Genomic DNA, 12,676 nt, shown 5'->3' with positions numbered 1-12,676 from the left:
AGACTAAGTAAAAAACATACGTCTGCATCTAACTTCGACTACGCAGACATCCACGACTTGTTTGCAGGGATCTGATTGCCCTACACATCCTGAAAGTCCGATCTGCTAGGGAAGGTACCCCCTTTACTGAGGCTAATCGGCTGAGACCACCCTACACCTCCTCGCGAACAATGTGGGTGCACATGGTCTAATACTGAATCTTTAGTAACGGTACCGTGCTCATAACATAACTCGTCGTTAGGGTTCCTAAAGCATATCATGTAATTTAAGTAATAGAAGCTGTATTTCAGACTCATTTCATATAAAATCTATCATGTTATAAAACTCGACCCTCGCAGCCACCATATAAATCTTTCTGCATTTCACAAACCGTTCTAGTATTTAACAAACATTTCAATATTTTGCAAGCATTTCCAATATTTCACACGCATTCATAAACTCGATTACACGATAACCCTCAAAACAATATTCTCCTGCCACACAGTTTTCTGTATACAATATATCCTATTTATAACATCAACTATACTTCCCACCATTCATTTTTACTAAAAATACCATATCATATATGTAACGACCTACTAAATTTTACCATTTTTTTTCCCATAATAATAATATCCAGCATAATAATCCTAGTAAACCATAATCAACTTGGACCCATGAGTACCAGGGAAATACCAGAAGTACAACACGGAAGCCTAGTAGCAAGAAATTATTGGCCTTACAAGGCTTAACATTTTGTTTTGATACTAACAAACAAGTAGAACTTAACATGCTTTGTTTAAGTGATGTATTTTCAGGATTCAATGATGAATGCAAGATTAAAGAATTCATGAAAGCTTATATTTCAAAGAAGGATGATCAATATGAAGCTTAAAGCATGGATTCAAAAATGGATTTAATGATAAAACTTGAAGATCATGAGAGCATGAAGATTAAAGAGAACTTGATGAAAGCTCAAAGAAAGATGAAGCAAGCATAAAGACCTCAATAAATTTAAGAATTGAAAATTTGAAAGAGTCTATAGGAAATTCCATGTAAGTACTTCAAATAATTTCAATATGGATACATGAAACTCTTAAGTTAAATTATTGGACCTATATACCTTTTAACATACTTGGAAAATTTTTTTGTAAGGTCAAAAATTATTTCAAAAAGGTTAGAATCATTTTTGGAACGAAAAGCACCAAAAAGAGGATTTTCCAAATGTTGTTAATTTTTCTACTTCCGCATTGAGGTGCATTTTTCTTAATTAAAAAAGGCTTTATTTTAAAAAGTTTTCAACATGAAAGTTGTAGGATTTTCTCTTAGATTTCATTTGACACCAAGATCATCAAATTTGAAGTTACAAAGAAAAATTTATAATTAAAATACTGAAGGGTACTTGAAACTGATAGCAGTGTTGTGTTCCACTAGCAGACTGCCTGAACCATGACAGGTGCCTGGGTGGTCAATTCAAGCGACTGGCTATATCCTGGTAGGCGACTGCCACCTTACTGCTCGTATTGTCCCTTTAAAAATTACATGGCAAGCGACTGCCAGATTGTGACAGGCGACTGCCACGAACATAATTTTAAAAAAACCTCAACGGAAACATTTTTTAAATGGTTTGCTTGGGGCTCAAACTTTGTGAAAACTTGGGGAATACTCTAAGTCACTTGGGGACCAAGTTACATACCTTTTAAAATCTATAAATAAGCCTCAAAGATCATTGAATCAATACAAAAAGAATTCAAATTCAGTAAAAATTCAAAATCTCTCTTAATTGCTCTCAAATTCTTAAAGCTTTCTTTTGGTCTCAACTTGCACGAATTCAACTAAGTTTTTGCTGATCTTCTTCCACTGGAATTGTGCTACAAATTCTAAATCTTTCAATCATTGAAAGAATTAATCGGTGATATACTTCATTGAGGTTCAAGTTAAATTCTATATTGTTATTTACTTTGAAGTATATTATAGTGCTGAATTGTTGTCCTAATTAGCTCTTTGTGTGAGAAATTCTTTGTAAACAAATATTTGATTTATTTATTATAGATTGACGATTCCAAGGATTGTTTGGATCATTGGCTAAGTAAGGAGATATTGTTTAGAGAGGCGGGCTCTAGGCTAGTTAAGGAATGATCGGACGAGGGGATATCGTTTGGAGAAGGCGGGCTCTAGCCTTAACCAAGGAGTGTTGTAAAGGTATTGATCCGCCCATCAAAGGAACATGTTTAGTGAATCCTTTGGTGGTTTGCCAAAGGTGAGGACGTAGGCTGGGGATAAGCCAAACCTTGTAAAAATCTCATCTCACTCTCTCTTTTCCTTACTCTTTATTTTCAACATATTTGAATTGTGTGGATGGTTTAATTGATAATCATATATATTACGTAATATAGAAATCAAGAAAACTTGAAGTCTAATTTTGATTTGGGTTGCGGAAACCGAAAGGGAGTACGTTAGTTATACCATACGTTGCGGAAACCATATGAGAGTACGTTACTTGGTTAACAGCCTAAGGATAAATTAACTGAGAGTTTAGTTAAGTTCTGAATATTGAGAAGAGTGTAAATATTGTGTTGATTGGATGTTGTATTGCACATCATATTGAAGAAGCAAAACAATCAATACAGGGCTTTATATTAGCAAGTACAAATTTTATATATATAGGGCTTATATAAACAAACAAACTATTTTAAGTGCTGTAGGTAACTTGTGCTTGGCAAATCATTTGGTTGTTTGTTTTCAAATTGTGGATGATTGGCTTGGTTACTTGAATAATTGGTTTGGTTGCTTGGTTGTTTACATAGTTGTGTTGATTGATTGAATTAAAAGAACTAAGTTCTTGAGTGATTAAAGAATTAAACAAACAAGTCAAGAATTAGCTTAAAGAAATAAAAGAAGGTTAAGGATTCTTAAAAGGAATTAAAAGAAATTTTGATAATCCAATTCGCCCCCCTCTTGGGACTACACCTTGCTTTTCAGAAACGTAAAATCATATACATACCAAACTATCAATCAACACAATACCAGAGTCTACTACAACCGTCATATGATTATACACATCCCAAAATATCCCAAAAAGTGTCCTAGGGTCACCACCCAAAATCCATCCGACCGACTTACCCTTCAGGTAAGGTAGGACTATCGAACTCTAGCGCTGTGGAGCTTTATCCGCTCTTCTGTCTGGGGCTTCTGAAATGTTTATATAATTTAGAGTGAGATACTCTCAGTAGGGAAAATAAACTAATATAGTTTGTGACAACATGAGTAATTTCGTGTTATACATATAATAGTACATAAATATACATGATAAAACTGTCTGTATCATATCTGGGAAAACATATATAATCATCACATGATATAACATACTGAATTTACATAAACATAATTCATCTCATATAATAATACATAGAAAGCATCCTGGATGGTTAGCTGGCTGGTGTCATGTCTTATCCCCACATGATTGGGTTATGCGGCCCGAAGGCGGGACTTGACAATGGTTGGGCGACCACTGCTGAATCAAAAGCAAAAGTCTGTAAGTACGATGGGTTTGCCACTCCTGATCCGTACACCAGGGGCGTCAACACTACAATAAATCACATCGACTGCAAATCTCCCATTGCCCCGTACGATAGTCGGTAGCACTAACATACCATGATCGTGATCATATAGTGACGGTATCGTGCTTCGTGAAAGCCTAAACCAAGCTAACCAAATTATGATAACGTATAACATATTTCCAAATAGTGATACATGACTATTCATAATAATAACTGTCAAGTTAATATCATCATATAATTTTTCATAACATATCGTAAAATCTACGGCCCTTACGCCGACATTTCTTATTTTATAAATCACGAACCATACACTGGTACTGCATATCAGAAAACCTTCGGCCCATACGCTGATATTTCATATTAAACTCTCGACCCATACGCTGACATATCATATAAAAATTTCGGCCAGTATGCTGATATATCATATAAAAACCCTCGGCCCGTACGCCGATATATCATATAAAATTCTGTATCATTGTAACATTTTCATAGTAAATTTACTCATGCCACACAAATTTAGATATTAAACATATTTTTGATCAATAGCATTAATCCCAACATAATTTTATAATTTATACATTTATCTGAAATTAAATGTTGTAAAATAATATATATATATATATATATATATTCATAAAAATCTTGACTTAGTTTATTCCCTTACCTGATTTCTGAAAAACCCCTACAAAGTCTAGTCTTATACTTGCAGGGTTCCCCGTTCAACACCCTGAAAAAAATATCCCCCTAAACAAAACTTTAGTATTTCTTCGAGTACTACATTTCTTACAACCGTAGGAAAGCCAAATATTGAATAAAAAATCTTACCTTGAATTTGGGATAAAGTTCAAAATAGCTCCACTAAGGATCCACTCCAGTAGACTTGAAGAGAACTTTCCCAGGAGTGTTGTAGTGACCTCAGATCATCGAACCGGCGAGAATCTGGCCCAAAATCTTAGAGAGAAGGAGGAAAAACCGAAGAGGAGAGAGAAAAAAAATGTTTGCATGAAAAATCTGTGCTGAAATTCAGATTAGGGCTATTTGTACGCTGGCCTTCGTCAACGAGACATGTCACTTCGTCAACGAGGCCACGAAGGAAGTTCATCGACAAACCCCTATTCCTTATCAACGAAATTCAGAACTGAATATAACCTCTCGATATCTTCTTGTTGACGAGACACGTGTCCCCATCAACGATCCCCTCAAGCATGTTCGTTGACGAACGTGCTGTGTTCGTCGACGAGACCCCTGTTTAAAATTACAGATAAAATTTCCTTTCTCTCTTTCTATTATTAGTTAAATACCATAATTCTTCGGGTCACTACATTCTCCACTCCTTTTAAAAATTTCTTTCGCAAAATTTTCTATCCATACGATTCATCATCCCTTAAAGAAAACATTCTACTTATTTTATTACTTACCCTCACTTAAGGTGGAGGAATATCGTGGTTATATTCAGAGTTCTGGGAGATTACATATGCAAAATAAAAATTCTCCCAAAACCAAAAGACTACTTACTAACTAAACTACTACATATACTAACTAACCTGTAAAAGAAACATTTCACAATTACTTACACTTTACCTGATTATATTTGTACCCCGTGGAACAATTGCGGGTACTTTTGTCTTATCTGTTCCTCGAGCTCCCAAGAAGCTTCTTAGGAATCTTCTTATTTGGTAATTCCTGCTCTTTTCTTTCCAGAATCTTTACTGGTACTTCCTCATAAACTAATGAATCATTGAACTCTAATTCACCATAACTGACCATATGAGAAGAGTTTGAGACGTATTTCCTCAATATAGAAACGTGGAATATGTCGTGTATCCTGGACAACACAGGTGGTAAAGCTAACCTGTTGGCAATCGGCCCCACTTTCTCTAAAATCTCAAACGGGCCAATGAATCTAGGGCTAAGCTTACCTTTCCTTCCAAATCTTATAACCCCTTTTAACGGAGCTATTTTCAAAAACACATGAGCGTTGGTGTCAAATTCCAACTTCTTGCGGCGGTTATCAGCATAACTCTTTTTTCGTCTTTGAACTGCACTGATTCTACCTCTGATGAGTCGAACCTTATCATACGCTTGCTGTACCAACTTTAGCCCCATAACATGCCGCTCACCCATCTCATCCCAATATAAAGGAGAACGACATTTCCTACCATAGAGCGCCTCAAACGGTGCCATGCCAATGCTGGCCTGGTAACTGTTATTGTATGCAAATTTCACCAGCGACATAAACTTGGTCCAACTAACCCCAAAGTTCAGCACGCATGCTCGAAGCATATCTTCTAATATCTGTATCGTCCTTTCAGTCTGTCCGTCCGACTGAGGATAGAGTGGAAATATCTTCTAATATAGGTTGAGCAGGCCAATCGTATTACAGAAGGATCATAGTTTGACTTAACCTGGTAGGCCAGTCATGGTTAAGTCCGGCCCATGGGCCACACAACCCGATCATGCACGGTTAATTCATGATTACAGTTATCCATCTAGAGAACTTTTCACAGTTGTATATACATACGTAGATTTACAAAAACAGAAACTATGTATTATAGCTAGAAGTATAATCAAATAGAAAACTTGTATTTTAAATGGCATAGGTGTGAGTTATGATACGTATTTACATTCATTTTCTATCTCAGTTACAATTTAATTAATAGTCATGTTACTTATATAAAAGCTCATTTGCCATAGACTGGTAATAACTTATCTTGTCTTACCAAGAGGTGTCTCACCGCAATAAATATCCCAACATTTTAGGATCACGAGGGGATCGAGCTTAGCACTCTAAGACAGGACTTAGATAGTGTTATTAAAAGTAAGTGCTGGTGAAACCTTTTATGTATATAGTGATGTTTTTGATACATTTGGGGTTGTAATGTAAGTAAGATATTTGAAGAGTAACCTATGTAATTATGATGACATTAGTACTTTGGTATTGTATCTTGGATGTTATATGTATTTTCCTTTCGTTGCATGGTTAGATTTATGTGATGGACAGGTTAGCCCAGTACCCATTTCGAGTTCAGGATATTATAGCATGGTATCGGAGACTGAAAAAAAAAATGGTAGTAATTTGGGGTTGCTACAATTTGGTATTAGAACCTAAGTTGTTAGGTTTTGTAAACTTTAACAAACAGCGGATAACAATACTAGAGTATAGGAATAAATCTTGATAAGGGTAGATTAGGAATTTAGTAAGCCATCATTGGAGGTTAAAGAGGAATTTGAGGTTTCGTCTCGCAACTTGGAGACAGGAACTCTGTGGTTGTTTATGTGATTTTCCTAAAATGATGATTTCTGAAAAGTTATAGTAAACTATTGACAGGTTTTGTTTCTAAGCCGCTTGATTGAATCTTTAATTGGGATCATGGATGTCATATAGTTGGATGTATGAGGATATTTGTGGTTCTTAGGTAGACAGATACACTAATTGTAATACGATAAAGGAATCTAAGATTATTTTGTTCTATTTTCAGAATGGACTTGGGGAATAACAATACAAATGCTGGTGATGGTAACGATGCGGGACCTTCTAATATGGATGTGATTCTGACCAGGTGCTGCATAGTTAGGTCTACTGTAGACCCCTCGCTCACCTTGCTCATTTATAATTGAATTCAAACAACTAAATCCTCCTAGTAACTTTTTTGTTTTTTTCAACCAAATTAATCAATGTCTTAGGAACATGGACTTGGTATTCATGGAAATATGAGAAGCAAATGGAATTTTACGCCACATTGAAAGCAAAGCCTGCGGGAAGGAGTCCACGCATAATAATTATATCACATTCATTCTAAATGATTAATTTTACTTCCAAATTGTGAGAAATTTAATTATTAACTCACAGTGATGTGTTTTAAATTAATTTAAATGCTTTTGAATTCTTAAATGTATAACGATTCTACACCAGGGTTTTATAACTTCTAAAGTAAATGATAATTTAAGAAATTATTATGAATTCATAACATAAAAAAGAACAACAAATAACTATTTTTAATTTTTTGTTTAAAAAATATGTATTTATCTTTAAATTGAATTAAAGTGGGCAAACGTCTTCATCTTTGAACTTGGAAGCACAAAAGGAAAACACAAATTCGACATGCAAGAATTTACATAAGAAACATGTAGTGAAATTATGATTTAATGCAAGCACAAATTAATCAATTCAATTCAATTTTAACTGATTTGATTAAGTGCTTATTGATCAAATCAAAATTGATTGAATTGATTCCCCCAAACCTATAAATAGTGGGCTTCTGAGGGTGAGAGACACAAATGAACATAGAGAAGAATTGTTAAAAGTTTGAGTGCTTGAAGTTGAGAATGTGAAGAAAGATAGAAGATTAAGAAACTTGAATTACAAAAGTAGTGGGAAAATTGACAATGCGAGTAGACTTAAAGATTGAAGTAGTTAGAAGATAAATGTTGGTTCCTTTAATTTTATTTAGTTATGTTTTGTTTCTTGGATAATTAAAATTATAAAATTTAAAATTCAAAATATTTTAAAAATTTTCAATTTGAATGCAAGTAGGAATTTTAATCCAAATTGATTACCCACATTTGGATTCAGTAACCTAGATTTGAATAGCCATACCCGATTACCCGAGATTTAACGCAAATTTGGGTTAACTTGATCTTAATCAGTTGATCCAAAGACCCAAAATTCAGGTCAAACTTAGACTTGAGTCCATTGACCATTGACATTTAACCTAATCCCAAGCCCAGCTGAACTAAAACCAATAAGCTTGTTTCCCAGTTCGAGCCTATTGGACTCGATCCAATTGGTTGAACCTCATCTAATTAAATTCAAGCCTAGCCCAATTATCCTGTAGCCCATTTAATTAAATCCAAGTCCCTCAACCCATGCTCCTAGCCCAATTCAATCATAGCCAAATCCAAATGAGCTAACCCAACTAGGACCGTGCCTTCAGAAGGCAGCGTGGCGCAATCCTGGTTGTCCAGTTTGTGTTTTATCCGGACGGCCAAATTGCTGCCATGTCAGCAATCCATGTTAAACTTCTACAACCAACTAGAATTTACCACGTGGCGAGTGACATTAATCACCATGTGACAGGTGACATCATGTTGATGTTACCTCACTGCAGAAATTTCAAAAAAATGAAAAGCAAAATCACTACGTGGTAGGTGATGTCATGCCGATATCACCTTGTTAAAGTAAACTAAAAAAAATAAAATGTCACGTGTCTCCACAACAGCAGACATGTGGCCCACCCCAACCGAGTTAGACTTGGTTTAGATTAGTTGAATCAATATGATTTTTGAACGGCCAACTTAGTTTAATTTTTATAAAAAATTAATTTTTATTTTTTAATAGAAAAAAATCAAGAAAAATTACAAGAAAAATCAGAAAAATATTTTAAAAATTAGAAAAAAATAGATAAAATATTTGAGTTATTTTTGACTCGGATAACAAAAAAAAATAAAAATAAAAAAAATGTCAAAAAATGAAGAAAAGATTTGAAAATCCTAGAAAATTTTGGAAAAATGTTGAAAAATTTTTAGAAAAAATTTGAAAAAATCTGGGAATATTTTAAAGACTCTTTTATCTCAAATTTGATGATATTTGATTATTATTTGTATATATATTCTATTTTTATGTGTGTGCATTCCAATGATTAAATAAAGACTAAAGAAGTATTTCAAAGCTCACCTATATTAGCTAGTTCTGAAGGGAGCTTATCTGACAAGATGCTCTCCTTTGGAGGTCTTATTTGAAATTCCTAAATCGCACTTTGTTTTTCATTTTCTCTATAGTTATTTATTTATTTATTTTAAAGGCGTTAATTAAAGACTATTAAATTTAATTTAGGGATAATTCATAATTAATTAGGTACTATTCGTAGATTAGGTGTGTAAGGGGTGCTAGTACATTCTCCTCGCATAACTAAACTCTCGATCCCAACTCTGGTAAAGGCTAATTGAGGCTACTAATTTTTGACCTATGATTAGTTTAGAGATCAATCAACAAGTAGCAATTAGGTGAACTAACCGCACTTAGGTAAATAACAGGTTAGTGTTGATTCCATCAAACTTAAAATATTATTATTCCTTACCACTCCGAATCCTTCTCTAGGACATTGCGACACCTCTTGTTGGCTATATCAATCCAGCTAGTTGTTAGGTTTGTAACTTTTATGTTGGAGGTCTCAAGGTTAAGAAAATATTAGGTACATTGAGATTAATACGATTTCATCATATATTTGTATTTCAATTGAATTATATAGTTATACTTATTTTCGGTCTAACACGCCAGACACATGTTAAAATCATATTGGTTTGAATGCGCCTCTTGTTATATAGTGGTGAACAAGATACTAAAATAGAATTATTATGCTACAAATTCGGGTGGTCAACTTAAGGGTTTTCTTGGTTAAAATATTAGGTTTCAAGTCTTGGGTAGTATGCCTTTTCATTCGAAGGTATTTAAATGGAGAAGAGTAAAAGGGCAGACTCATTATTCTGATGGATTAGTCAAGTGTCTAAAGGGTCTTGAAGATTTGTTTCAAAAAAAAAAAATTATTATTATTTATTTTTATTACTATAATAATTTATTATTATAAATATGATAGCATAAAATAGTGGAATAGCTAAAATAGCTAGAGTAAATTTGTCTTAAAAAATATAATAATTACAATAAAATAATTAACTTATGTAGGACTTTTCATCATGTTTTTTGAGAAAATTTCTATAGTTTTGCGAAACCCCATGCACCCAAATTTCTATAATTTTGTGAAACCCATGCACTCTCATAGGTCACTCCTTTCAAATTAGACTTAACAAAACGGATAAAAATTTATTTTTCCGAACCAAATCCGGATCGCTTAAACAAACTCATAACCGATTCACACATTGAACGAGTTAGATATGATTTAAAAATATTTTATTTGTCCTTAAACAAGTTGGTTGGTGGGTTTTAGACTTTATTTGTTGGATATTTGCCAATTCGCTAACAATTAATGCCCAAATTTGGACAATTTCATGTGTCGATGCTTACAAAGCATCAACCCAATTAGTATAAGCCCAATTGATCAAAACTTAGCCTCACACTCCCAACTCTTGCACTAGCACTACTATATGCGACTCTCGATCTATAAAATTCATGATTGATTAGTACGTGTGTAATAATTTACCAAATTATAAGTTTAAAAATAACTTAACCTATTATCTTACGAAATAAATTGTTCATCAAATGACAAAAAAAATAAAATAAAAATATTTGGGGTGGGAATAACAAATTATCCATCATCTATAATGAATTATTTAATTCAAATTATCATAAATTTACCACTTATTTGAATTAGATATAAATTATAAGTTTCTTATTTAATATCTCGCCTAATTCGTTACAAATTATTGAACCATTTGTTAGTTCTACTTTAGACCCCCTGGCTCTCCATTTGACCTCTCTCATTTATAATCGACTTCAAATTGTTGGTATTAGATCTTGGAGCAACAATCACACACGAAGAAAACAAACATCCACAATGGAACACCAGAAATTACGTGGTTCGGTCGAATCGACCTACGTCCACGGAGCAAGCACCACTTCAATATACTTGGAGAAAAATTACAAGGAGCTCACTGCTCAACTCTCTGCCTCTCTTTTCTCTCTCTCTCTCTCTCTCACCACAACTCTCTGCTCTGCACACACTCTCTGCGCACAACACAACACACTACGTAACTTTCTTTACACAACACACCTGCACAATCTCCACACACACACACGCGCACACACACACACACACACACATACAAAATAGGGAGTAAAATTCAAAGGAGGTGGCTGCAGATTTCAGCATTGTTTGCAGAGGTTGGTGGCCCCCGGTCTCCAATGTCAAAGTAAATGGCTTGGGTTGGTGCGGTTGTCGACAACTCCACACCTCTAATTTCAACAATCTCCCACTTGGAGATGGAGACAACATCTCAGCCAGTGTATAGGCAAATGATGTGCTCATGTCTGTCTTCAAGCATGAAGACCAAATGAAGTTGAGCACAACTTCAGCTTCTCTGTAGTCACCACCTTCGTCAACACGACAGTTGGATTTCTGCTACCTTGAATCTTTTCAAGTGTCAGTACTCCATCCTCTAATAGAGATATGATGAAGTGATAACGCAATTCGATATGTTTGGTTCTAGAATGAAATGTAGAGTTCTTTGCCAGATGTATCACACTCTGACTGTCGCTATACAAAACATTCATTTCTTGCTTTAACCCAAACTCTGTCAACAAACCCTGAAGCCAAATCATCTCTTTGCTGGTTTCTATCACTACTATGTACTCAACTTCTGTAGTGGGTAGGGTAATAATCTTTTTTATCTGTGACATCCAACTAACAGCTGTTTTGCCAACATTGAACATATATCCGGTGGTGCTCCTGCGGTGATCAATTTCACTAGCAAAATAGGCATCTACATACTCTTTGACTTTCAAGTCTCCTTTGTCGAAATATAAGAACTTATCAATAGTACCTCTGAGGTACCTGAAGATTCGCTTCACTGCTTCCCAGTCAGTCTTCCCTAGATTAGACATGAATCTACTGATTGCTTCCACTGCTTGGCCAATGTCTGGTTTGGTACAAACCATGACGTACATGAGACTTCCAATGGCTCAGGCGTAAGGTACCTTAGCCATGAAGTCCTTTTCTTCATCTATCTGGGGAACTTGATCCTTGGAGAGGTGAAACTGTCCTGCCAAAGGTGTATTTACTGCTTTGGCGCTGCTCATGTTAAACCTCTGTAAAACATGACTAATATACTCCGACTGAGATAACTGCAATGTTCCCTGTTGCTTATCTCTAGAGATCCACATCCCAAGTATCTGCTTCACTGAGCCTAAGTCCTTCATGTCAAACCCCATTGACAATTGCTGCTTTAATTTCCTGATCTCTCTTATATCTAGTCCTGCGATCAGCATGTCATCCATATATAACAACAGAATGATATAGTTATACTGATACCTGTTGAAGTAGCAATAGTGGTTGGCGTTACACTTTAGAAAATCATTCCTATGCATAAAGCTATCAAATTTCTGGTACCATTGTCTGGGAGCTTGTTTGAGACCGTACAAACTCTTCTTCAACCTGCACACCAGATTCTCTTTACTTTTATCTCAG

General features: G+C 34.8%; 1 protein-coding gene across 1 annotated transcript; it reads right to left on the bottom strand.

Moving 5' to 3' along the window:
• Positions 1 to 8,411: 8,411 nt before the first annotated feature.
• On the bottom strand, positions 8,412 to 12,147 carry LOC131156101 (secreted RxLR effector protein 161-like). Its single transcript, XM_058109548.1, has 3 exons — positions 11,796 to 12,147; positions 8,638 to 8,641; positions 8,412 to 8,532 (listed from the first exon to the last, which is right to left on the bottom strand). Exons 1-3 carry the CDS (start codon positions 12,145 to 12,147, stop codon positions 8,412 to 8,414), a joined length of 477 nt encoding a protein of 158 aa, XP_057965531.1.
• Between the last annotated feature and the right edge of the window lie 529 nt (positions 12,148 to 12,676).

The sequence above is a fragment of the Malania oleifera genome, chromosome 5, assembly GCF_029873635.1.
Source record: "Malania oleifera isolate guangnan ecotype guangnan chromosome 5, ASM2987363v1, whole genome shotgun sequence".
Lineage (NCBI taxonomy): Eukaryota > Viridiplantae > Streptophyta > Magnoliopsida > Santalales > Ximeniaceae > Malania > Malania oleifera.
The sequence above is the reverse complement of the archived record's forward strand: the minus strand, read 5'-3'. Positions and strand labels throughout refer to the sequence as shown.

Excerpts from the sequence above, each read along its gene's own strand:
- LOC131156101 (XM_058109548.1), bottom strand. The coding sequence starts at position 12,147 with ATGGTTTGTACCAAACCAGACATTGGCCAAGCAGTGGAAGCAATCAGT.